The sequence below is a fragment of the Puccinia triticina genome, chromosome 17A, assembly GCF_026914185.1.
Source record: "Puccinia triticina chromosome 17A, complete sequence".
NCBI classification, from domain to species: domain Eukaryota; kingdom Fungi; phylum Basidiomycota; class Pucciniomycetes; order Pucciniales; family Pucciniaceae; genus Puccinia; species Puccinia triticina.
In genome coordinates, this window is record NC_070574.1 from 2768767 (window position 1) to 2796608 (window position 27842).

Here is a 27842-nt window from a genome sequence, read left to right on the forward strand (position 1 = left end):
GAGATTTTGAGGGCCCCCCTATGTGTTGCCATCATTGAAGCATTGTTGGAAGGCAGATTTAGCTTCAATGCTTGCTTGAGCAGGATCAGAGAGGAGAAAGAGAGGAAAGATCTGCTCATGTGTGTGGTTGCCCCTGCATCAACAATGGTGCCTTTGACCACCACACCCCTGTTTGTTGGTCCTGTGATTGAGCATACATTAGCCAAAGGGTGGGGCGCAGTGACCAGGCATAATTGGAAGCGGGGAAACCAGGTGGAATTGGCAGCGGCAAGTGTGCATCCTCACATAACACTGGGCAGTTTGAGTGCCAGTGTCCTGCGCTGTTGCAATAGCTGCACCAGCAGGTGGGATGGTGGATCAGGATTGCTGTGGAAAATGTTGCTGATAACCGCAATAACATCATCACCTGTTGGCAATCTACATTGATTTGACTGAGGTAGGTTATTGATTGCACGCGGGTGTTATTGCCGGTCATTTCTTCCTGGGTTTGGCTGCCGGTTGTTATTGCTGTTACAGGGTGTTTGCGGTGAAGAGGCCAGTTCACCAGGGGGGAATGGTTGCATTCTTTAGAGAGTGCCAGATGGTAACTTATTTCAGGAAGGCTGCCAGAGGTGATCTGTGCCTCAGTTTCAACTCAGTCATGCGCTAGCTTGATGTTATTTTCAACTGATATCAATGTCTGCTTTGGTAATGCTTGTATTATATGGTAAGTTAACATGACAGCATGAGGCTGGGGCAATCAGCTTGCCAAGAGGACTCTTTGGGAGTCTACCCGTGATGGCCAAGTTTTACCCACCATCAAAGGGAGTAAACACTCCCTTCAATGGCTGGGTTGTATCAGCCATTGAGGAGAGTACACACTCCCTTTGATGGCTGGTACAACTCGGCCATTGAAGGGAGTGTGAACTCCTCTTGATGGCAGGGTTTTACCGGCCATTGAGGGGAGACACTCCTTTCAATGGCCAAAGGGAGTCTCTCTGCGATGATCCAGTTGCCCCTGTGACATAGGGGGGGCAATGTTACAAGGGAACGTGCTTCAAAAATATGAGGATGTGAGTATCACAGAGTGATGGAATCTTGCTTCAGTTTGGCACAAAGAGACTTCAATCCCTCAGGCATACAATGGACTGAGGAAACATGGCTTGGAATTTGATTTACTTTTGTACATTTGGTGACCATGTAACACTTTTTTGGCCCGCTTGGCTACAAGTGCATCTGTAGTCATGTCGAGTTTGATCAGATATCCCACACAGAAAGTAAGGATGGACTGGAGGTAAGATTCACATCAGGATAATTCACTCCTGAATACATACTGGAAGAAATATATATATATATCATACTTCCAACAGGTCTCATGATGAGTTACGCGTGAGGATAAAGATGAGTTGCAGTTGAAATTAGCACTGACATATGATTAACATCAGACAGGTTGTATGACTGAATTATGGTCTGGCACTCTTTGGAAAGTGTGACCATTCCCCCCCTGGTGGTTAAGTTTGAAATACAGCCCCCTGGGAGGATCCCTGATTCAAGCTAGTTGAATTGATCATTGTTTGTACCTTGCAGGCTGTGAAATTTCTTTTGTCACCCAGTTGAAGTGAGATTTTTTGGTAGAACTGTGAATGGGTCATCATTGATTGGGCTGGAGTAATTTTTTGAACAAACAGTGACTTAAGCACGGGGCTTAGTTGTACCCCCACTTTTTTGAGATCAGCAAAGGCTTGAAACAGATGGTTGAGTTGGGTCTGCATCTGTGCTAGATTGGATGGGGGAGTCTGAGTTTTTCATTTCAAAAACTTGATCAAGCAAATCCCCCTGTTGGAAATGGATCAATCCTTGAAAGCTTGTATGTATGGCATCAAACACATTCATGGCCTTTGCTGCAGAATCCAAAATGGATGGCAGTTTGTTGTGTACTGTCACTTGGATCAAAAACAAAAGGGAAGCTGATTCTTGGGCTGGTAAGGCAGGACGGTTGGTTGGGGTGTTGAAAAAACTTGTGTGTCCCAGAGTCAATCAAATCATTTGATTTAACACAAGTTTCCATTGATTGAAGTTTGAGCCATCCACCAGGAGCATATCAATTGAGTCCTTGTATTTGATTGGTTCTGACAAGAACTTGGCGCAAGGGTGATTTTGGAGCTGCCAGAGTTTGCGGAAGACATGGCATTGGTGGCCACAAGATTGGCAGAGGGGTTAGGTTCCTGATTCTTATGCCCTCATTTTTCCACTGATGTGTCTGATTCTGGCAACAGATAAAGTGGTAGTGGTGGTAGAGCTAGTAGAGATTTATAATCTTTTGTTTGTTTTGGTTGTTTGGATGGATTGAGTGAATGAAGAGGTCATTGTAAATCAGCTTTGTCCTCACAAGTATTTACCATCCAATGATCTGGTGTTGGATGATTGATGTGGAGCATCCTAGTGACAGTTGGAGTAGTCAACTCTCAATCTGTTGTGACTAAGAGGAAAAACCCTTGGTTGTATTGCTCCCGCGCTTCTGCCTCTTGATTCCCCTGGCACTCCAGGTTTGGAGTTTGCACACCCCTCAACACAAATAAATTCAGCAAACTGCTCCTGCAGGCATCATGATGACTGGAGCATGAGATAAGCATGAGTTGTAGTTGAAATTAAAGCTGCAACCCAAACCCATGCCCCGGGGCTTGGAACCCGGGGTTCAAGGCTTGGGATGGCGCTCTGGAATGCCCCAAACCCCGGGGCATTGCTTTTTCATGGGGAAATTGCTCAGGATAGGTATTTGAGCAATTGTTTTAGTCATTTTTTGACTTCAAGTGTTCATGCAGGAATCACCATATGTCATTTGCATGTTGTATGGGTAACTGAGCAGGAATGAAATCAAGGTTGGTTGCTTAAAAATCAGTGGAGAAGACAAAAAACACATTTGTCCATCCAAGACGGCTGATGAACAGGGGGGAGGCTTTGCCAGACTTCAGATTCATCTATAGGGTGGTTGGAGGGTTCCTCCGAGGGCTCCGGATTGCCGGGTCAGGCCAGGCCTGACCCTTCTTGGGGAAAAAGTCATGCCCCGGGGATCAAAGCATACCTTGGGGCATATGGGGTTCAGGATGCGGGCTGAGCACTCATGCCCTGACCCAAACCCTGGGTCACAGCCTAGTTGAAATCAGTACTGGCATTGGACTGAAATCAGACAACTTCAACAAGAAAATTACAGTCTGGCACTCTCTAGCCCCCCTGGTGGAATCCAATTTGAAAAACAATGATGCATTGACTGTCTTAGCCAGCATGGGTTTCTTTTTTATTACATTACACGTACCTTAGGTTTGGGAAGGAGCAAAAGAGACAAGAATGTTTCAAGAGATAGCCATGCTTCTGATGAGTCTCAGTGTGAATGTAGAGGGTGATTAAACCAAGACAGCACCATGCAGGGACCTCAGCATAAGAAGGTAAGGGAAATTAGCATATCTACCAGGCAAAATTTACCGATAAGGCACATGCAAGTGCTTCATCGGGAGGAACTTAGTTCAGTTAGCTGTTTCACTCTAGGGGAGAGCTTTGGTTAAACTCGGTTGCACACGGGTCTTCTCCGATGTGCATGGAGCTGGCCGGGCGGGTCGAGTAGGCCCCTTTCGCCCGGTGTTTCCGGCCCGATGAATGCACTGTAGCTTGCGGGATATGCAATATGGGCCCATGGGAAAACTGCGGGGGAGAGAGATTTTTGACCGGGGAAACCGGCTAGCACCCAACCGCCAGGAACGACAAGAGAAGAAAAAAAACTATATAACTCAGAGATCGACGGACACGATGGCATCACTCCTCAGACCGACCCGCCAGCTGCCCAGGCTGCTTGTCACTCGCAGCAGCGGCAGCAGACTCCAGCCAGCTTGCACCTCCTCCGCCCTTCCCCGCCGATTCTCATCGACGACCGCTGGCTCCCAGGCCGAGACTCAGGATGCGCCCGCCGGACAGACTGCGAATCCCCAAGCCTCGCCATCGGACCCGAACACATCGGCCAAGAAGGCCCAGTCGGTCGAAGACCAGTTAGCTCAGAAGGATGCACAGCTAAGCGAATACAAGGTTCGGCAGACCTGTTCGCATTCTTTCACACCAGAATCAAGACACGAGCTGATCCGGGTGTGTGTGTGTGTGTGTGTGATTGTTTCTTTTGTGGGGTTCTGACGATCGACAGGATCTGTACATCCGGGCCCGAGCGGATTACGAGAACCTGCAAAAGATCACGACGCGAGAGAAGACGCAAGCGAAGGAGTATGCGATCCAGAGCTTTGCGCGGGACCTGGTGTCGAACATCGATGTCCTGCAGCTGGCGTTGAACTCGGTGCCCGAGGCGCTGCGGACGACCCAGGACGGGGACGGCGAGCCGGCCGAGGGCCGCAAGCATCTCGCCGACCTGTGGGGCGGGGTGCAGAGCACGAAGAGTCTGCTCGAGAAAACCCTCGCTCGATACGGCGTTACCCCCTTCGATCCCACCGGGCATCTGTTCGACCCTAACAGACATGAGGCTATGTACCAGGCCCAGGTGCCTGGTAAGGAACCCAACTCGGTCATCAACTGCTCCAAGGTTTGTCTTTCCGTGCTCTCACAAAAGGCCGTCCCCTCCCCCTCTGACACTTTTTTTTTTCGCTTTGTCTGCTTGCAGGTCGGGTGGATGCTCCGTGATCGAGTGCTACGGCCGGCACAAGTCGGGGTCAACCAAGGCACAGACTCTTCCTGAAACAAAAAACCCCAATCCCCTCAACTTGACACATGAAAACAAACAGATCACCACTGATGAAGACGCAAAACAAAACAAAAACCAAGCCTGACTTGCAAGTTAACCGTTGTATGTTCTATGAATTCATGTAACACTGTCTCTCCTGGAGATGATCTAGATTTCCATGGGTTTTTCCATACTCTACTTTGCTCTTGTCTTTTCTCTTCTTTCGTCCTTACCGTTGCATCCCTACAAACACACATAAATATCCCCCCCTCTTGTCCGTCCAGCTCAATGTTTATAATTTTTTCTTCCCTTCCTAATTCACACCCTCCCCACTCATGTCCTCAGTTGCGTTCCCAAGACGTTATCCGCGTCGCCCAGAATATAGAATATCCCGTTGACGCCGTTTGGCGGCTTGACACGATGATGTGGGGGTGTGGATGCACGTGAATGGGGCATGTCGCTTCACGTCTGGATCTAGACTGGTCACTGAATGATATCAGAAGAAGGAAGGTTATTGGGAGTGTTTGTAACATGTGCAAGCACCCAGTTTGTTTGGACAGTCGGTTGCTGTTTGATGGTGCTGAATCTGCAGGTGGGTATCGAAAGAGAAGGGCTGTGCGATACGTGTTTGATCGGCCAGGACAGCTGCTGGGTGATGATGTGTTGCCATCACCAATCTTGCCAGCTGCTCTTGCTCATCGACTTGCCCTAGCTGCCCTCTGCAGAGCGACGTGCCGGCTGGCTTCTTAAAGAGAGGCCATCCTCGCCCATTTACATCCCATCCCAAACACTCCACTCCCCTCGGCCCGGCCAAGCGACTCGCAGAAGGTATTTCCTTAAATTGTGTGCCAGATGGGTGTGGGGAGCTGACTTTCTTCTGCCTTTACCAAACAGATTGCGACTTGCAGATTTCCAGATTTATCTTCTTCCCCCTCAAGCTGCTTATAATAACTACATAGCCATTTGTTAGTCCACCGAGTACATAGCCTTAGCTTCCCCAGGAACCTGCCCAAGATAGTATAGCCTTCCCTACACAGCTCGCCCCCCCCCCCCCCCCCCCCCAGCTCAGCCCTCACGCCCAGGCCAAGAAGTGCCGCCTCATCCCATCCCACCCTCGCCAGTACACAGTACAAAAACCCGAACCCCAGTCTATAAGCGCTGTAGCAATAGTACAAAGGACCCCCGACAACCCTGTGGGTGGTCGATAAACCAGGGCGCTTCGTCCCCTCTCCTATCCGACACATAGGCTGCTGTCTCCAACACGCTTCACTTTCAAACTCGCTCTGCGCGAGAAGTGTTAGAGAATCAGTTTGGAGGAATATTGCTTCTTTCTTCTTTTGGTCTCCACGAGATCTGATAGCCCGTCCGCTCTCGAATCGATTATCCTATTATAGCCAAGCCATCCCCACTGCGCTGCCTGGATCCGGACAAAGCGCTCAATGACGACCGCCCACCTAGTCCATCCCCGTCAGTCTGGCGCCGCCCGCTCTCGTTCGATCGATCATCTCCAGCCCCTTACTCGCACTGGCTACCAGCATCAGCAGCATCAGCATAGCCTGATAGGCCAAGATATCATTAATCATAATCATGAACACCACCAGCGCATCCATTCCGTCCTCGTCCACAAAATCCACCATCTCCTCGAGCTGCCTGCGGACGAGCAGCCACAAGCCTCTTGCCCGCAAGAGCACTCTGAGCGCCGCCGATCTAAGACTGTTTCCATATGCTCTGACTATTCCTCCTCCAACTTCCTCAACGCTCTCATCGAATGTTATTCCCCTAGTCTCTACTCCACCCCCTCAAGCCCCAGTCTATCCTCCGTGGACTCATCCAACTGGGCCAATCCCATCCCCGCCATCACCCTCTCCTCTCATCCCACCCCCCAAAATATCCAGCCCCCGTCCCAGGCGGACTACCATAGACCATCCACTACTACTACTACTACTACTACTAGCCCTCCCCCCCCTCGGGCATCTTCTTCTCACACTCCGCTCGTCAGCTTTTCCCCGCAGGACATTCGCAATACCATCATGTCCTCTCCCTCCCTCTTGCCCCAGAAGCTGAGCCACCTCCGATCACGCTTCAAACCCTCCAAGAGCGCCGTGCCGCTCAACACAAAGTCCCAGCGCCCCGCCATGGCGCGCCCATCGCCCGTCAAGGTGCCTCCGTCATCCGTCGGTAAGCTGCGCACTCCTTAGTGTTTGAAGAACTTCTACTCATCCTGGCTATTTCTCTCACCCCATGATCATCAGGTCTGGTCATCGACCCAGACTCCTGGGTGCATTCAGACGACAGCGAGTCAGACGACCCGCAGCATTCGAAGGACCGGACGCTGGTCGATGACGACGAAGTGCCCCTGTCGCAGCTCCGAAATCGGCTGAGTGGCGGCGAGCTGAGCTCGGCGGCTGCCGCCAAGCCCGAGCCGCCGGCGTCCGTGCAGACGAGCGCCGCCGGCTCGGAAGCGCACCTGTTCTCGAAGGTCCTCAAGCGCTACCGCTCCTCCCGGTCCCTGCGATCGCTGTGCAAGAAGTCGCCCGACCCGCCCGCGTCGGCATCCCCCAACCCCTCCGACCCAACCCCCTGTCCGCCGCCGGTCCGCGGCCAGCATTACCAGCCCGCCAGCCACGCCACACGCGACCGCGTCTCCCATCACCAGCAAGTCCCGCCCCTCCCTCCGCCACCTCGCTCGCTCCGTCCCGCCATGTCCTCGCCCAACCTCTCCCAGCGCGTCCACCATCCCCTCGCCGCCCCGCCGCCCTCAGCCAGACCCGCCTTCGCCTTCTTCCCCTGCCCCCCTACGCCTGTCTCGCCCAGCGTCGTCGGGCCATACTCTTCCCATCTCAACACCCACCATTTGTTCCCCTGTCCCTCGCCCGGCGACTTCCCCACCCCGCCCTCATCCATCTCGCCCCCCGCCAGGTCCCTCAAACGTAATTCTCTCCCCCACCCTTTCCTCCTTGATCACCTGTAAGGCTTGACCCCTTCTGACTCGCTGCCTTCTCCCCGCCGTTTAGTCAGCTCGCCCCAGTCCTCCGTCTCAGCCCGCTCGTCCGAACGCGACATCTACCGCCGCATGCGTCGCCGTCACAAGGAAGAAATCTCCTGTCTGCACGGGTCTGCGCCCACCACCCCCGGCGTGGATGTCATGAGCAACAGTGGATATCTCCCATCCGCGCCCATCGACGGGTCCCTCTACAACATGCTCAACGATGCCCAACGGCGTGCGCTCCGGCAACGCTCGGACCTTCTCGGACAGGTACATCTTCTCTACCGGCCCTGCCATTCACTCACAGTCGCTGACGTCCTTTTTCGTCGTTCCAGAACCTCAAGTCGCATCTCGAAGCTTTCGCCTACGAAATGATCCACTCTAATGTCCTCCATCACAACCACCAGCAGCACCAACAACAGCTGTACAACTACGGCGTCGGCGCTTACTGATCCTCTCCTCCCTGCTGATCACACCGCCTTGCCCATAATCCTGGCACCACACCCCTCCTCCTAACCTCCCCAAAACAACACAGTCGCACTCAACGAGAAAGCGCGTCATAGTTTTTGTGCTTAGTGTTTAGATTGTTGTACCATCCTTTTATATATTAAATAGACTTGTTAATAATTCTTCTCGTTCACACCAAGTTATATTATATATATATAAATAGACATTCCCTTTTCCAGACTGAGGTGTCAGTGTAGTTCCAGTCTCCGCCAAAATTAAATAGATTGTATCGCGGGGTTTGTGGTGTCACAGTCCACGCGTCCATACAAGCCGTATTGAGAATAGATGTGTCTTACCCCCCAGATCACGATTACCGCCCATCATCCATTGACTACCAGTGTATCCACAATTACCCAGTTCCTTTGTTTCGCTTCACATCCAGCTTCTCTTTGTATTTATAACTAAATAAATATATGTATCTTTAATTTTTTGTAACGGGTCTTTGCTTTAGATGAGGGTGGGTAGACATAGTGCCCATAAGCCTTGTTTTGCGCGTGTGTGCGTTTGTCAAGTAATTAGGGGTTTTTGGTACTTAATGTGTGAACAAAATTGAATCGTTAATTGTTAGTGATGCCTAGACAGACAGCCAGCCATTTCACCCCTGATCATCGAGAGCAAATACCGGTGATGATCATTTTTTCCGGGGTCGATTTTTTTGGCTCCGACTTTTGATTACTATACAGCACATGGATACATCCATGGAATATATGAGAAGGATGGAAGGCTTTAAGAAAGACACTTCGAGTAAAAGCCTGAAGAGATCAGCGGTTTTTCCGATCGGCGGACTGGTGCTTCGGCGTATGGAATCAACGCCGGGCACCGAAGTCTGCACCTTCTCGTTCGAGGCCATCACAGCAAAGCAACACCACCGAGCGGTGTCTTATATGTAATAGAACTGCAGATCTTCGGTGGTGTATTCCGGAGGCTGGTGCCGAATGCCGAACAACGCTTGGCTGACTTGATACAGATCAAAGCCCTGGAAGGGTCCCTGAAGTCCAAAAGCCGGCAAGCGTGCAGTCTTAACGACCGAATGTGCTATGTACTGCTTCAAATTACCGACAACGAGATAAGCATCACAGGGCTGCCTCGGTTGTCCTCGTTACTCATGCGCTCGCCTCTACGTTCCCCGTTTTGTTGCCTCTGTTCATTCCGTTCTCGCTACAGTCTCGGTGAGCGAGCCCGTTTGATTGGGTCAAACATCATCGTAGATACCCCCTACCACACCTCTCCCCTCTTGATTAATCGCCTGGATCTGCTCCGGCGAAATTTGTCGTTGTTCTGATTCATCATTTTCCCTTCATGAGGTCCTGGAGCCCTTCCTAACTACCACCATTTCGAGTCAAGACTTCTTTTGCATTTTCTGGGACTCAGCTCGCCCCATTACAATCAAGTCACCGGTAGGCAACTGTTTTCTTCTACTATGACTCGTGCCTGGTGGAAGCGCACTAACAGCTATGTTCATCCGCCACCTTTGTTAGGGTGAAAATCACATTCCAAAGAGTGACCAGAGCTTGAGCAATTCCCCACCGTCCATCGCAGGATACTCAAGCGCCCACAACTGTTCAAGCATAACTCAGCACACACAGCCAAAACAAAACCGAAAAAACAAAGATGGCCGAACCATCCGGCGAAAAGCCCGCCGAAAGACCCGCAACCAACTTCCAGATAACGAGTGCCCGACTGCAGACGCAGATCCGCAAGAAGCCACTGTGCGCATTGCGGGTGTTTTTCTTTGTGCTCCTCTGGACGCTCGCCCTAGCGAACGTGGTGATTGTCGTCCGGGAGTTCCAGAACTCGCTCCCGTTTGTGATCGGCCTGGGGCCTCGGCGCCGGATCGGGATCGAAGATTCGCGCCGGCAAGCGTTGCCTGTCATTATCGCTCCTTGCATCACTCTCATCATCTTCATCCCTCTGGCCGTGGGCCTTCCATTGTTCGGGATTGCTTCCTTCTTGGCCCGGTATATCGTCGAGGCCGTGTGGACTGGCCTGGTAGTAGTCCTCACCGTAGGTAAGCCTCGCCCCCCGTCGCTTCATAGGCCTAACCCGAGTTCAACATGGATTTTCATGGGGCAATAGCCTGAACACATTGTGCTAACATCTGTCTGGTCCACTAGCGGGTGCTGCTTCTCTCTCTCCCCAACCAACTTCACCACTGCTGCCAATAACGCTTCAATACGATCTTTCCGTCACGCTTGGTCTCTCCTTCATCATCGTCGTCTTCCTGAGCTTCTACAACATCCTCCTGCTCTGTCGGCTAAGCTTCCTGCTGGGGCAAGGAGCTCCGAACCTCATCCATGCCTCGGTCGCCTCATTACTGTATACCCAAGAAAGCAGCGACTCCCCAGACGAGCCGCCGAAGCCCGAGAAGCCCTCCCAACAGGCCTCGGCTGCTGAAATCGCTCAGGTCGATCGAAGACTCGAAAACGGCTCTATCAAGACTCTCAGCTCGGGCTGGGACGACGAGGACGACGAGAAGGGCAAGTCAGCCGCAAAGGGCGAAAGCAGATTCGCAAAAGCAAAGTCTCTTCTCACCTCGCCCTTAAGACAATCAACTTCAAAGACATAGCTTTCCAGGCCCCTGTAACCCTCCAATTTAATTTCTTCTCCTTGTGTTAAAAGTGTGGATTTCAGTCTCTCCTCCCCCCCCCCGCCCCTTTCCCCCCTGGTCAAGGACTTGAATTATTATTATTACTTACCACGATGTACTTGAGTACAAAGATGAAAACCCATCCAATTTCTTCTGTTCTTCTTCTATTTCTTGGATGGCGCTCACCACATCCGAACTGCAAAAGCTCATCGATGTAAATACCCTCAGCTTGATTGCCTGATGTGTCAATGTGTTGACTGGTTCTTTGATTGTACCAAGAGTACCCTTGTCTACAGACTGTGAATATCTTTTGCTTCTCACTGGAATATTTTCTTGCCACGTACAATCCATAACCATCTTCACTTATAAGCTCCTTTTCTTCTGCTACCTACATCACATTAATACATGCAATATCAGGACAATTAAGCTTCATTTATGACCCGTTTTATGGAAATTTCTAAGGCCCTGTGTGGATGCACTCATTATACGAGATAAATGGGACTATTTATAATGCGCGACCCCAAGTTAGGCCCCCGTCTCCCTCAAATTTCCACAATCCCTGGGGGTTGCAAGTGATAAATTCATTTATCACGGATAACAGTGTTTCCAAATGGGGCCTAAGCCATTATTGAACTAGTCTAAATCCCATGATATTTTACTGTAATGAGGTACTGTCTGGAAAAATGAGGGGCACATCAGCAATGGGCCACTGCACTAAACTAACGTTATTGGACAATAACTGTTAGTGTAGCCATTTTATTGACTCCCAAATTCATGTTATTTGTTATCTGATATACAAGTATCCATACTAACAATAACAGGAAATAACAGCAATAACAACAATAAAAGGCCTTTTATTGCTACTAACAGGATACAATAACAGTTATTGCTGTTATCCATCACTATTTCCTGGGCAAGTTCCTGTATTGTTAGCAAGACAAAAAACAAGATAGCAGAAAATGTTGTTATTGTTAGCTGGTTTTGGCTAAAATACACTACACTAACAAATAACGTTAGTGTATTGGCTCACCGTTGGGCACATGAATGATGTGTAACATTTCACAGTGCATCTAAATGGGGCCTGAATAATTAGATTTGAAAACGGTATACAGCAAGCCCAATCATATCTGTGGCACCAAGGAATGCATATTTGTGCTAGCTTAACCAAGCCTCTTGAAAGGAGGGTCTCAGAGAGACAGCAGAGGATAGTCAGTGTTGAAATAGAAAGAGCAGAGGAGGAATTGAAAAGCAAAACGCAGTGGATTGGAAGTTCTTTCAGGACCAAGAGCCAGGGCCCAGGTGTGAATTTACCATTAAGCAGTAGAGGATGGGAAGAGGCCTAGAAGGCAGTGAAGATATGGGGATGCGGAATATGCAGTGTGTGGACGGCCTCTTGAGAGACAACTCTTCTTGCCCCAATTATGGGCTGCTGCAATGGAATTAGCCTCATCCCATTTTTCTCTTCCCACCATTACTCAAAAAGAATCTTGTTGATGCAGAATCCAGATGATGCAGGTTTTCAGCTTTTAAGCCATGCATGATATTGTTGCAGCTACGTAATAGCAAAGATAACACAAAATAAGAATACATATCTAAATCCAATCCAACCTTATTGCAAGCTAGTTGAGGTTTTCACTCTATGGTATCTTGATACATATTGGGGGTTGAGAAATCGACTCCCATAAATTAAAAAAATGACTCCCAAATGGAGTTTACGTCGCGCGGACAGCTTCGCGACGTCTCCTCCGGGTCCTCATGACCGCATTTTGACCCGGGGGGGTTTTGGGAGTCGGGATTTTAATTTTACAATAAATCCCAGAAAATAGGGAAATATTTATATCTCCTCACTGGAGCACCCAAACACTCCCAAAATTTTACAGAAATCTAGATACACTGTCTAGAAAATATTTTTAGATTTACAGCAGTATAAACAATCAGGAAGGCCTTGCGGAACAGGGGGGGTTAATTTGGCGGATTTCCTACTAAGGGAATCCCGCAAAACCTTATCTAAGGTGCTCCAAATGGCCCCAAATGTTTTCTGCCATAAGAATAGACTCTTTAAAACTTATGAAGGGCTTCACAGCATTAGAACACCTCTGGGACACCTTGTGTAGCCGGGGGCTGATTTGGCAAATTTCCTACCAAGGAAATCCCGCAAAACCTTATCTACGGTGCTCCAAATGGCCCCAAATGTTTTCTGCCATAAAAATACACTCTTCAAAACATATTTTGAGCTTCACGGCATTATCACACCTCAGGGACACCTTGTGTAGCCGGGGGCTGATTTGGCGGATTTCCTAATAAGGAAATCCCGCGAAACCTTATCTAAGGTGCTCCAAATGGCCCCAAATTTTTTCTGCCATATTTATAAACTCTCTAGAAAATATTTTGAGCCCCAAGGAGGTATTACCCATCAGGAACGCCTTCTATAAGCAGGGGGCTAATTTGATTTCCTACTAAGGAACTGCGCCAAATCCTTATCCACAGGGCTTTATAGAAGGTGTTCCTGATGCTTAATACCTCCTTGGTGTTAAAAATATTACCTAGAGATGTTATTCATATGGTAGAAAAAATCTGGGGGTGTTTGGAGCACCTTAGAGCGGGATTTCCTTAGTAGGAAATCCGCCAAATCAGCCCCCGGCTACACAAGGTGTCCCTGAGGTGTGCTAATTCCGTGAAGCTCAAAATATGTTTTGAAGAGTGTATTCTTATGGCAGAAAGAATTTGGGGCCATTTGGAGCACCGTAAATAAGGTTTCATGGGATTTCCTTGGTGGGAAATCCGCCAAATCAGCCCCCGGCTACACAAGGTGTCCCTGAGGTGTCCTAATGCTGTGAAGCTAAACACAATCTTTAAAGAGTGTATTCTTATGGCAGAACAAATTTGGGGCCATTTGGAGCACCTTAGATAAGGTTTCGCGGGATTTCCCTAGCAGGAAATCCGCCAAATTAACCCCCCTGTTCTGCAAGGCCTTCCTGATTGTTTATGTTGGATTTCTGTCTTTCCAATCATCCCTAAAAACCCTTCACTTTCCATTATCCCCCCATTCCACCTACTTTATCCTCCTCTATGGGCTTGTTTTCAGATCAAAGCTATCCAACACTTATGTTGCCCCCTTTCTATGTGGTCTGTCTTTTATTCATGGTCATGCTTCTTTCTTACTGATCTTGTAGACTTTGATCCCTGCTCAGATTAGACTGTTAGCTTTCCTTGTTTACTGCTTATCCTCTAGATTGCGCGCATCTCTGATGGGGATATCAATGTACCTTTTGACATGTTACACTGAGTTGAGAAGTTTCAAATTCATTATTATTTTTATTCATTATTATTCTCAAACCACAAGTTGATGCCATGTACATAGTCTATTTAACCATAGCCTAGTCCAAAGCAATCAACCCATCGGTTCTCTCCTTCTTTTTCCGCCCTTGAGCCGTTCCAGTGAGAAAATCCTCCTCTCACTGTCCAGAATATCCTTGCCGCTTCTCCGCCCCTTTTTTGGGCCCTTTGGTTGAAAACTCAACAGTTTATACTGCTTTAAATCTAGAAATATTTTTTAGACAGTGTATCTAGATTGCTGTAAAATTTTGGGAGCGTTTTGGTGCTCCAGTGAGGAGATATAAATATTTCTCTATTTTCTGGGATTTATTGTAAAATTACAATCCCGACTCACGTTTGGCATCACGGAATTAAAATTCCGACTCCCAAAACGCCCCCAGGTCAAAATGCGGTCAGGAGGACCCGGGGGAGACGTGGTGAAGCGGTCCGCGCGACGTAAACTGCGTTTGGGAGTTGATTTTGTAATTTGAGGGAGTTGATTTCTCAACCCCCTAAATATTTTCCCTGTAAAACAAGCTCGTTTCATGAGCCCCACTTTATCCTCACTTCCAAAGATCAAAACCAAGGAATTTCATTTTCAACACCCATTCAAATGTAGCTGGAACAAGGATTTAAACCACTTGGCACCAGTGACACTGATGCTCCTCTGGATATGGAGTGATTGTAGGCCTCAAAATTGGCACTCAGTCCAAGCAGGACCCCAGAAGGCTTCTCTCAAGCCGCCTCATGTAGGCTCCAGCCAAACTTTAAAAAAAGATACGTGTACACAAGGAGTTATTTAAATTTCTCTATTCTGCCATCACCAATTTTGCTTTTTAAACACCTGTACAGCATTGATATGGGTTTAAAGGTGTCACTACACATATTTTTGTTGATGCATTGAGCCAGGTTAGCTGGAGGTAGGGGCTGTAACATTTGGATACGTACATGAGGCGGCTTGGAAACCCCCTTCCGGGGTCCTGTCCAAGCTATGATGAGCGGTTGGGAAGTCAAGACATCTCCATTGAAAGAAGGATTTTCTTCCTGTTTGCTGATGTGCAAAAACCTTGAAGAAGGTTTTTTGGTAATCCAAGTTTATTAAAGACAGAGAAACACAGAAACAAAGATCAAGGGTTCCCCCTACAAATTAAACAAATTACAAAAAAAATGCAAGGGTTCCCCCTTTCAAAAAAAACAAATCACAAAAATGAGCCTCCCTAACACAAAATCCAAACACCACAAACTAGACCCACTATCCATCCCTGTCTAGCAGGGTTTAAAATAGTGGGTGGATGGCCCCCAGCGCACCACATTGAAGGCATTATGCAAAGGGGGCCACCAAGTAGAGCCCCTCAAACTGTGCAAGTGCAACATTGGAGGGGGTTGAGGACAAACTGCATGCTGGAAGTACAGCGGCAGAGGACGCCTGGGGGACACAAACAAGCAAGCCAATGCCCTCTTGAAATTTGGGGCGAGATTGGATATTTACACATCTTTGGATAGCACTCGGTCTTTGGGGCTGACAAGCAACAATGTGCAAGCACCAACAGATGCCTTGAAGAGGCTCTTTTCAGCCAATTGGCAAGCGGCACTGAGAATATGTAGAGTGTTGATTAGCCTTGAGGATGGAGCACTGATTAATAGGAAAAGGAGTGCAGGAAACATACCCAAGGCAATCTTGTGTTGAGAAACTGTGAGTCTTGCCGGTGGTTCTCTTGCAGGAGACTTGCTTGTTGTTAGCTCTAGTTGGTTGGAGTCGAGCGAGATGGCCCGTTGACTGTGAAAAATTTGGAGCAACTAAAAGAGTGTTTTTCTTTGTCTTAATAACATGTATTTACAAATTTGTAATTAAGAGGAAGAAAAACTAAGTTACCTAAAAGCAGCACAAATGGGTGCTTTGCTTTAGGGCTGATGGAGTTCTTGGGTTGCTATGTTCTAGACACCTGGCTGGAGAAATGTTGAGTATGAGTCTAGGGAATGTGCCTTTGTTAGCGCCTGCTCTCATTCTCCAGGTGTGCTTTGAGTTTGTGCTCTGGGCTTACCAAAGCAGGAGCCAGTTAACTTGGAATTCTGGTCTTATCCTGTCTGTACGGATTTGCTGGGTCTGGGTCTGATTGACAAACGTAGTTTGTGACAATTTTAGCTTTATGATCTGTCCGCATATAGGAGATGCGTTGACTCACCGCTTGCGGTTCTGGCCGTTATGCTATCAAGTAGGGAGGCTGAGGTCTGCTTGCCGATGCGTTCTGCAAGAGATCTACAAGATTAAAGTTTGTCAGCTTGTTATGAACTGCAACTTTAACTCTCCTCGAGTACGTTGTGAGAATAAAAGCTGGTTAGTCAATGGAAAATTCCGCTGACCACCTTCTTCAAGAATATTAGTTTCTGGGCTGTGTGATTGTCGGTGACTCGGCTCTGCACTTCTACTATCCGCTAGCCTTCAGCGCTACTCACTGAGCCTGATCTATAGCGTAATAATCCGCAAGTGAATAAAGCTCCGCACTCCATAAGCACAGAATCCGCAAGTAACTCTGAAAGTAAAGATAAGGTCACAAATATCTCTCCTAATACTCTAGTAGGTCCGTAAGCTGTGTAAGTACACTCCTGAGTAATCCATAAGATGATAGGATAATAGTATTAGGAAAGAGAAGATACAACACCAGGGGAGATATGTTCCCACTCCCCAGGGAGTGCCTCACCGTAACTTTTTTCCATAACTGTGCTGGAGGCCTTTGGTAAAGCAATATTGAATAGGTATGAACAAGACTGGAAGTCAGCGTGGAAATCAGTTGGAAATCATCCTGAAATAAACCATAAATTGCCAAAAAATCATCCAGAACTCATCTATAATTCATCCAGAACTCATCCAGAATATAGTCCTTTCTTGGCTCCATGACCAGTGTGTCCTTTCCATGGAGATGTGAAAGACCCAGCCTGTGATTTTTTCCCCCTCATGTACTCGCGTACATCAGGGGGACAATTGGTGTCTCAAAACAAATTTTCTACTTTTCATGTGGTTGTGAAAAGCCCATCCTGTGATATTTCCACCTCAATGTACGCGCGTACATCAGGGTGACTATTAGCAAAGTGCAAAAAGGTTAACTTGCATGTGCACATGTGAATTTTGAAAAGCAAAAAAATACAAAATTCACTAGATCATTTTTGTAAGGAGGACAGGATATATGGCCAAAGTGAATTGGCACCACAATCCAACCTTGACTTAACTCAGACTTTCACCCTATTAAAACAGTTTTTTGTCATTTTTATCAGCCAAATTCAAATTAATTCCCACATTTCCAAGAAAATGGGTTTCAATTTCAATGACTGCAACATTACCACATTCCAAAAATCTAAACCCAATAATACCAAGTCAACTTTTTGTTTAATTTTGTACATCAGGGCATATAATGTGAATTACAAGAAACCCATTTTTTTGGAGGAATTACTTTTGAGAATGGGAATTTTGCTTTGCCATCCTTAAAAATCAGTAGACAGGAGCAATTGATGAGTTGGAATTTGGTGAAATATCATTTCATCATATTTCTTCCTACAGTTGTACATAGAAAACAAAAGAATTCTACACAAAATTGTGTTGACTTCCAAATCAATTGTGACTGACTTTTCACTAACTTCTCCATCCAATTTACTATTTTGGGGATGAGTTACTAATCCACATCAGGCTCACATCTGACCAAAACTCACATAAAATTCAGCTCTGGCACTCTCTGGGGAGTGGGAACATATCTCCCCTGGTGCAATCCATGAGCCCCCTTTTCCCGTCCTTCCCTCCACGCACATCGCCGTTCCCACCCAATCCCGAACGTCTGACACTTTCCCGCACTAGTCCTCCAGCTCCGCCTGCTCTTCTGCACGTCACTCTCCCAGAGTCCACTCCTCTCCGACGCTTGACCTCCCACCATCCTCTGTCTAGCCCCCGCCAGTCAGTCTCTTGTCACCGCCTCCACCCCGGTTCCACCCGCTGGTGAAACCCGCTTTGGCTGTTGTAGCTCACCCACTGACGCGCTGCTGCTACCAGTCCACGTGTGTAGTCCGCCGCAGTCCAGCTCTGTCTTTCCCGCTCTGACCAAAATCCGTGATCCGCAATTGGCAATCCGTGCATTCCGGCCCGCGCGTGACTTTCCGTAAGCTTTTCTAGCATGCTTTTCTGACATCATCCTCAGTGCTTATGTCACCGGAATGCACTCTGCCTGAGCCTCTCTGTGCATTCCCGCCCGCGCTATCCCCGAGTGGACATTCTACCACGCTCCCCTATATAAATCACCACAACGTACTTGGAGTCTGGGTATCTTTTTCCTTTTCCCATTGTGGGTGCCATATCTGCAAGTGAGCGAGCAAAGCGCGTCAGCTATAGATTGGGTTAGGGCTGGACTGCTGGAGGGCTTACCTCTTTGCGCAGCTGGGTCTGGGGTTCTGGGAAACCGCACTCTACAAGCAGCTGGTTCTGGGGCTAACCGCGCTAGCTTCCTTGACGGTTGCTGCGGGTGGTCTGAGCTTGTATTTCTACAGACTGACGGTGGTAGCCGAGTCGGAGGCCTTCGCAAAGAGCATGCCGTTGTAGAGGGGGCCAAAGAAGCTGTAGGCGGAGCAGCCGCCGTACAAGCCTGACATCCAGGGGCTGAGCCAACTACCGCCCATTAATGACATTCCCCAGCCCATGTACAAGTAGGGAGAGAGGCCGAAGCCAACCCCGCCAAGCCACTTTGATTCAACATTGTCAGACTTCTTGCCGGCGGTTACCTCCTTGGCGCGAGTGACCGCAGCAAAGATTGCAAAAATTGTGAACAGGTATGCTAGGGAAACCATCTTGGGAATGCGGTAATATATTGGGGGTGATTAGGTTAGGGAGGATTAGGGTACTGGGAGCTTTATGAATATTGGGTGGAGTAAATTTGTGGGAGTGACTCTTCTGGATTGATTAGCAGGATGAGGAAAGGCTTGGACACTACTGACCATTTTTATATCCTCACCCGGGCCTCCGTGGAGCCTTGAGAGCAACAGAACAGCTGCCCTTAACTCTACATCTACTACTCATTGTAACCACCTTGGGTGTTCCCACACTGGTATCTACTCATACTGGATGTTGAAGAACCTGCAAGCTGCTGACTTCGTAGCCAAGCTGCCCTCGAGTGCTGTCCATTTTTCCCAGCCTTCAACACCAAACACATTCATGTTGGCGGGAGATTTGATGCTGCTTGAGTATTTTGAAGGGGGGGGGGGGGGGGGGGGGGCGAGCTTAACAGAGCCTCTTGGACGGGGGTCCTGAAGGGGGACACTCCGTAGTAGAACTACCTCAAAATTCACCTGCGTGGCCTGAGCACTTTGAGAAAATGACAATTCTTTCACCATTTTTAAGCTCAAGAGTCACCTAAGCAAAAACCAAGCCCTTCAGAGCAATTCTGAATTGGCAAAGTTATAGCCTTGCTTCTTAGGCATTGTTTCCTTGTTTCTTTGGGAAAAAATCAGTGCAAAATTGCTGGTTGCTTGCAATTTGCAGTTGGTCCTGTCCTTTCATTTTGTGGAATAATTTTTGACAGGTGGGGAACCGTTTGGATCATCGGACCATGGACCCTCTCACGGTTTTTTGACTCAATGCAGCCGGTTCTGAGTCTTAAATATTGTGTTTTGAATAAAGCTTGGATGATTTGTCAAATTTTCTGGTTTCGTTGACCAAGGTCAACTCCATATTTTTGATATCCTTTCCACATGGTGCATCTTGATAGATGTCAGATGAGGCCCAAGGCTAAATCCACCCCCAGAGACAATTTCCTCCAGTAGGGGGTGAAGGAGTTGGGTTAGAGAAATACCGAGTTCATTTTCAGAACCAGAGCATCTTCTTTACCCTACCAACCACAGGCCATGATCATCAGCCGTTGCCCTCTGCCAGTATGGGCCGGGCAGGGAGAGGCCAACCAAGCGCTGGGTCGTGACACAAAGACATCCTGGGCAGAAGTCAATTTCAAGGTTTTGTTCAAAGTTGGGTCTGGCTTTTACAGTTTGGTGTGAAGTTTAAAATAAAGTTACTACATAACAAAACCAGAAAATTTGAGGAAAGATCCAAGCATTATTCAAAACACAATACATAGGGCCTGGTCATTATAATTCTTAGCTGTCAAAATGGAGCAATACTTGGTTATTGATATATTGTTTTTTGTAGAATGCTTGGGTTTTTTTCAAAAAATTCTTGTTTTGTTATGCACTTAACCTAAAATTACAGTTTGCACAAAAATTTAGGCAAACCTTGCATTCAAGGTTTCCTGGCCACAGGGAGATGTAAGGCTGTGACCCGGGGTTTGGGTTGGGGCATGAGGGCTCAGCCCGTACCCTGAACCCTGTATGCCCCAAGGTATGCCCCAAGCCCCAAGGCATACAGTTATTTTTATCAGGAGAGATGTCCAATGGGCCTGGCTGGCCTTTGATGTCTGGAAATTTCACCAGAAATTTATCATAGAGCATTATGGCACATTGGTTGATTGAATCAAAGTAATTTTCTGCATGATTGCTGCTGATTTTGAGAAAAAGCTGCCTTCCTCAACTTCTCCAAATCCTCAAGCTACCCCCTCTACTTTAACAAAGAAGAAAAGGTTATTTGGCACTTTGCAATACCAAACAACTGTGTCATTACAGGCAACAATGGGAAGTTACATTATGCATAACAAAAAGTAACAGATAACTTAACTGAATTGGTGCTGTTATCCTTGCGCTAATGGCAGTGTTGTTTTAGTTACGTTTTTTTTTCTGTTTTATTAGACCCGTTATGTTACCCCCCACAATCTGAGGAGTATAACGTGCGGATAACATGGGTTTATTTCCCTTTTTACGGTGCTTTTACACCAGACAACGCAGTTAGACGCGGTTAGCGCGTTATCAGCATTATTTTTTGCGGCATCAAGGCAGAAAGTCCCCTCTGTTACGTTATCCAAACAAGCGCAGGAACATTTCACCAGATAATAATAATGTGTTATCTAGTAACGGTGGGAAGTTACATTACAAAAATGCCGCTGGATAACATAATGCAAGTAACTTCCCATTGTTGTTACAGGGCATTCAAGCGGGGATCACTCAATATTTGAAGGAGCATCCCTAACCCAAAGGCATTGAGATCCTTGAATATTGATGTACACAACAAAAATCTTACCCCAATTTGGCATCAATGGCATGTCAATTCCTTGCTATTATAGCAATAAGCGCGTCCTCCAAGCGCATGTTTTCCAGAGGCCAAAGAATTTTTTCTTGGCAGCAATCTGCCTTAGAACCAAGAAGCATCAAGCATATTTTTTGCATTAAGGACTGGTATGGTGTATCAAGCCCGTCTGGGCACTTGGCCCAGTCCCGCTGGGCACTCGGCCACGCGCGCTTGGGAGTGTGCACAGGAGGCTTGATTGGGCGGGTTCCGCGGGGCCCAAATCTTGGCACAGAGCCAAGCCCCGGGTGAGCCTACACAACCGCTTGGCCAATTTGGTTTCAAGCTCCTCAAGCCATCCATCACCCATTTGGTACGCAACACCACGACACAACGCACCTATGTTGGTATGTACGGTTTTTTATCCTCCTGGATGGTTTTGACTACCTTTTCTGGAATTTTAACACTTTGTTTTTCCCTGTTGACCGTCATTTCTGTTTGATTTTTTGACCAGGAACCAACGATGGATCCTGTCATGTCGGCGGAGGATCTGCAGATCCAAGCAAACAAACAGGAGGAGGACTCACTCATGAAGCGGCTCCAGGAGCTCCGTCAGCAAACATCTCAGCACACGGCAGTCAAAAAAGGAAAAGAAAACCTTGAAAAGAATTGGACCTACCAAAATGATTGACTCCAACACACCTCCCGCAAGCCAAACGGCATCATCAAGCCCGAGGTTTGTCAACTCATTCGCGAAAACGTTTCAAGCGGACAAATGAAAATTGCTCAGGCTACAAGAGCCTTCAAAGTTTCGCGCCGAGCTGTCCAGCGGATCGTCAGGGAGGATCCGAACAATGTCAAAACCTTCAAAAAGCGACCCTCCAAGTTCACAGACAACATGAAGACCAACCTCCTCATTCAACTTGAGGAACGATCTACTGTCACACTCCCTGAGCTTGTCCAATACCTCAAGGACACTTTTGACATCAAGGTCAGCACCCAGGCTGTTAGTGACCTGATCCATGATATGGATATATCATGGAAGCAGGTCAATAACATCCCAGCTGCATGGAATAAGCCCAAGCTTCTTGAGCAGCAAGCCAACTTTGTCAACCGGCGTGGTCTCGATCTCGGACGTAAGCAGGTTTTTGTTGATGAAGCTGGCTTTGAACTTCACTCAGGCCAATCACATGGCTATGCTTCATCTGTTGTGTCTTTATTTTCTTTCTCTGTTTTCTTGAATTGAAAATAATGTAGTTATGTTTATTTTGGTTGGCTTAAGGTCAACCCGCTGTCTTGAGCCTTGTTCCCAAGGTCAAGCAGGTCACTTTGATAGGGGCGCTCTCGGAGACAGGTTTCGAGTATCACAAGCTCTGAAACGCCGATGGTAGGATGGCCAAAGGGGTTGGGGCAGATGACTTCTGCCTCTTTCTTGGCAGTCTTGCTTCCAGGCTGCCAAAAGGCAGTGTTGTCATCATGGACAACGCCTCAATCCACGGGGGTGATTGGTTTCAAGAGGTCTGAACCTCAATCAAGGAGTCGAAGGACATCAACATTGGGTTCCTCCCCCCCTACTCGCCATTTTTGAATCCAATCAAATACTTGTTCCATTCAATCAAGTCGTGGGTTCAATCAAAGGAGCCGCCCAATCAACAGGCAATGGTTGAAGAAATCAACCAAGGGATTGAAACAACAATTACCCTGGAAAAATCACTCAATTTCTTCAATCATTGTTGGCGACTCTATCACCCTTGCTTAGAATATCAACAAATTACTGGGGCTATATTATTGCCCCCGCCTCACGAGTAATTTTTTTCTTTTTTCTCTCACAACAACAACAAAAAAAACAGAAAAAAAAAATCATGTCATGAATGTAGAAACAGTCAGAAATATAATATCCTACCCCCCCTCCTTCTTGTGAGTTGTTTGTGAGTTATTTACCGGAGTGATGCACCCCTTTGAGCTATTGGGTGCATCACTTGGTGTGCGTGGCACATATTCTTGGGGACCGGCCCAGCGGGACTTGTCCCCTGACTCCCCAAACTTGGCTATGTGCCAAGCGGAACTTGTGTCTAGGCCACGCGCTCTTGGGACTCGGCCCAGCGGGCTTTGGCCTGGGCACGCGAACTTGTCAATTTACACGCAGAACTTGGGAAAGTGCCCAAACGGGCTTGATGCACCATATATGACTTTTGATGGGCCATGGTAGTTATTTTTCTCTTAGTTTCTCACAATGTTTTCATGATTTATCTCACTTTCATTGCCCAAATTAACTCCTGTAAGTAGTTTGACTTTCCAGTCTTCTCTCTTGTGGGGATAATCCTTGATTCCTTCAGAGTCCAGACAATAAGATGCAACTGCCTCAGAATAGGTTTCATTGGCAGATATTGCTTCTGTACTAAATTCTGGAGTTTCTGATTCCCAGATATCTCACATCCCCTACATGAACCAGGTCTTAATGGGTACCCATGGGCCGACCCATCTTGAAAAACCCTGGACCCAACCCAAGATGGGCCACCCACTGGGCTGACCCATCCGGGTCAAAAATTGGCACCTGGCGGACCCGCCCTGCCCCAGACCCCACAGGCCGACCCAACCCACCCTCACCCCTAGCATAAAGTATACTCAGGAGTTTTTAGGACTATGGTGTCTACTGATGCATGGTTTGTTGTATTTTGTTATTTGGGAGCCTGGGCCAACTGCACAGCACCAAACCTGAATTCAGAACCCAGGCAAGCCACACCAGAACACAGTAACCAAAATGTATGAATGTTTGGAGCTACTTTGACAAACCATGCAACATGATATTTTGATGATAAAAATTTGAGGATGCTGCTACGGGACTCCAAGGAATCTATACAGCCATTCGTGAGTGTTTTTCTGAATTCGTTGTGCTACTAATAGCAAAAAAGGGTGTTTGAAGGATGTATCAATTTTGAGGGTTGGCTGGCACTTTGGTTATGTTCTGGCGCGGCTTGTCGGGGCCTCTGAAACCCCCTCTCCCTGAAAGGAGGTTCTGGTCCGCGCCCAGGAGGCACTGGGTTAAGTTTTTCCGGGGTCTCGGATCTGTCTGGGACTTTCTTGGTTCGATGGAGAGATTTGAGATTGAAGATCTCAGCTCATGCAACTGATTGATGTCATCACATCATGTGTCACCCTGACCCAACGAGTGTGAGCATCCCTTCATCCATGATTTTTGGATGCTTATATCGCATGTGACATGTGCTCATGACTTCAGTTTTTGATATGTAGAAACTGGAGGGATGGGCCGAGATTAAGGAAAGCATTGATAAGGAGTCTTATCGATCCATGTGCGCGATTGGGAAGGTAGGAGATTACCTCCTATTGACACCTATGTAATTTACAAGCAGACAAGGCACAAACCGCTCATGCTCATAGAGCCTCTGTTTAAACAGGGATACCGCGAGACCAGCGCGATGGACGCCAGATGTGTGAAGGCGTCAGCAGACTAGCCTTCTTGATATGAAGGGTTCCGAGTTGATTTCTGGGGCAGTCAGCCCCGGGGCACCGAAGCAAGGCTTCTGCCTGGCGTAAAACGCGCAAGAACTGAGCCCAACTTGTGAAGTCTGCCTAAGCCTGAACACCTTGTAAATCACACCAGACACTAGGGGTAAGCCTAGTGGGGTTGTCTACTTGAAGGCTAAGCCTACACTTTAGAGCTTACAAGTTGGGAATGTACACTTTATGGAAATAGATAAAAAAAAGCTTTGTCTGGTCATCTAGCTTGTGAATATGAGGCAACCCTTTCTTTTCATTCTTACCAAGGCTTTTTCATGAACTTGATGAAAACACCTTGTTGACTGATTGGATTGATATTCACTTTATTCAAAGTTTCTACACCAGAGCATGTCCTCTTTTGTGACAAGCAAGTGCAAGGTGGTTTTCAGAAAGGAACCTTGATTGCCCTTTCCCAGCCCACCAGATTTGACTAGTGCTGGAGACCACACATATGAATATGCATGTATTTTCCTTTTTTGGTAGATCTGATCTAGCTAAAGATCCAGGAATCACCTTTCTTCTTTTCCTATATTTTTGCATGTAAATATATTTAGAAAAGTCTCTGTCATGCAGAACAAATTCAAGGCTAGTTCATTAGGGTGAGCCAAAAGTCCTGTTTTTATCTATCAATACAGTTGCGCAAGGCAATAACCTGTACCAACTCGCCTGCAAAAAAGGCCCAACTTTGAGGGCTTATAAATTGTGTAATAATCATGCTACAGTTACATACTGAGTATCTTTTTAAACTACAAAAGTGTGAAAACATGAAAATATGTGGTAAATACCCAAAGAATGCCTCTAACAACTTGGAAAAAAAAATGAGGCTTGCTACAGGCTGTCACCAACGGTGCAACAAGTACAATACATGTAATTGTATTTCACTGTATTGTATTGGAAAAATATCAAAATAAATGTATCTGTATTGTAATTTTTTCCAAAAACTGTACATATGTATGTATCATTGGAATTGTTTGGTGAAACCAATACAAAACGTATTTATTGTATTTGAATGTATCTGCATGAAAATATGATACAATGTATAGCCTATACAATTAAGGTGTTCAAAGTTGAAATCATAAAATTTTTGAATCATAAAATCATAAAACTTTTGAGTGATAATTTTTTATGTACCTTTTACAAACTATTGCTCTGTTTTGATTGTTTGGGTGGTGCATATTTTTTCTGCTTAAAATTTTATGATTTTATGGTGTTATGATTTTATGCAAGTCAACTTTGAACACCTTGAATACATGTATTGTAATTGTTGCAGCTTTGCGGTCACTAGATATTTTCATGTTCTATTGCTTTGGTAGTTTCCAAAGGTATTTTTGATGTAATTTTGGCATATGTATTACACAAGTTATAAGCCCTCAAAGTTGGGCCTTTTTTGCAGGTGAGTTGGTACAGGTTATTGCCTGGTGCAACTGTAGCATACTTGCCTGTGGCTTAGCCTGGAGAGGGCACTTCTACAACTGTGCACCATGCAGGACTTCCTGTCAATCTGAAAATTCAGGTCTGGACTCTGAGCCAACAGATTTCAGATTTCACAGGGAAATCTGGGTCCCCAAAGCTCCCTGAAGTGATCTAGAGTCCCAAATTTCAGATTTCCATGAAAAATCTGAAATTCCAGATTTACTTATTTAATATTGGGTGACTTCCTGTGGGATCTGGCACCCTCCCAGATGCTGCTTTAGACCCAAAAAGTTTAGATTTTTGCAGGGAAATCTAGCTTTTTGGGCTCTAGATTGTTTCTGGGAGACTCCCAGATCTCGACGGGAAGTCGTCCATTGACAGACAGGGGTCTTGCTTGAGAAGCGTTGGGTGGGTTCACAATTCCACTTCAGATCTGCTTCAGGTGTGTACATATGAACAACATTCTTATATGTCCCATTTTGAGTTGTACTGGAAGACTTCCCGCCAATCTGGAAACCCAGATTTTCCCAGATTTTGCAGGGAAATCTAGGCAGATCTACATAGGATTTGGGACAATTGAGCCCAGATTTCCCCATAAAATCTGGAAAAATCTGAGCTCCCAGATTCACAGGAAGTCCTCCAGTGGAGGACTTCCTGTCAATTTGGAAACTTCAATTTTTCCAGATTTTGCAGGGGAATCTGGGCTTGATTATCCCAAATCCTAGATATGCCTAGATTTCCCTGCAAAATCTGAGAAAATCTGGGTTTTCAGATTGACAGGAAGTCCTCCCTTGATTGTGTTTCTGAAGAATCAGTACACCTTGAAAATTTTATGTATGAAATGGGACATAAACCTCTCAAAAATGGAACTACAGTTCACTCATCAACCCCATGCCTTCAACCCCCAAGCACTTGCAGTCTCTATGGTGAGAGGCCCATGGGTATGTAGAAAAAGACATGTTAATTCCAGCTTGGAGGAGAACATTGGAATCTTTCACAATTCCTTTCGGTCAGCAAGGCAAGTTTCCTCATGTGGGACTAAGACTCTAAGTCCCTCCCGGGCGCGAAGGGCCCGCCTCCGAAGGAGGGACCAATCAAGCATAATTTTTTGGCATGACAGGTACGCACAAACACAGCTTTTTTGTTTGGTTGTATCTTTGCCAAAAATCATCCAAATTTCTTCAAGATATATGTAACTTGTAGCCAAGAAATTCACCTACAATCTCTCATATTTTCTGATATTTTTTGAGCCACTATATTCTGATGCAAAACCAAAAGAAATGGGAGCTTCTGCTCTTTTCCCAGGCGGAGGTTTTGCAGCCCCGCCCGGCCACACAAAATGGCAAATTGTTGGTCTTTGGATGCAAATTTTGTGAAGATACACGCCTAAGTGAACGACCTCAGTCTCATAAATTGAGAAAGAGGTCGGGAGCCCAATCAGCTGCGGAGATAGGTGAGCAAAGCGAACCCTGAACCGCAGTCCAAAACCGCCGCAGCGGGGCAGAAAAGACTGATCACATCTCTTGGATGCGAACAGGTGCCACGCACGCGAGCAGGAAGATTAAGGTTGCGGAAAATCTCAGCAACAAGTCTCTCGCAGATCGAATAACCACAGCAAGCGCCAAAGGTAAGCAGCTGGGTCGGAATCTGTCGAATTGATCAGAATGAAAGCTAATGCTGC

At 46.9% G+C, this 27842-nt stretch overlaps 3 protein-coding genes across 3 annotated transcripts; all 3 read left to right on the forward strand.

Moving 5' to 3' along the window:
* Window positions 1–3780: 3780 nt before the first annotated feature.
* PtA15_17A241 (uncharacterized protein) lies at window positions 3781–4708 on the forward strand (the record flags this gene model as incomplete). Its single annotated transcript, XM_053164337.1, has 3 exons — window positions 3781–4053; window positions 4166–4555; window positions 4634–4708. 3 exons carry the CDS (start codon window positions 3781–3783, stop codon window positions 4706–4708), a joined length of 738 nt encoding a protein of 245 aa, XP_053028314.1.
* Window positions 4709–6132: 1424 nt separating this feature from the next.
* Window positions 6133–8131, forward strand: PtA15_17A242 (uncharacterized protein; the record flags this gene model as incomplete). The annotated part of the gene is made up of 5 exons (XM_053164338.1): window positions 6133–6593; window positions 6693–6871; window positions 6946–7623; window positions 7708–7949; window positions 8015–8131. 5 exons carry the CDS (start codon window positions 6133–6135, stop codon window positions 8129–8131), a joined length of 1677 nt encoding a protein of 558 aa, XP_053028315.1.
* Window positions 8132–9797: 1666 nt separating this feature from the next.
* On the forward strand, window positions 9798–10752 carry PtA15_17A243 (uncharacterized protein; the record flags this gene model as incomplete). Its single annotated transcript, XM_053164339.1, has 2 exons — window positions 9798–10194; window positions 10301–10752. The coding sequence occupies 2 exons, from the start codon at window positions 9798–9800 to the stop codon at window positions 10750–10752; spliced, it is 849 nt and encodes a 282-aa protein (XP_053028316.1).
* Between the last annotated feature and the right edge of the window lie 17090 nt (window positions 10753–27842).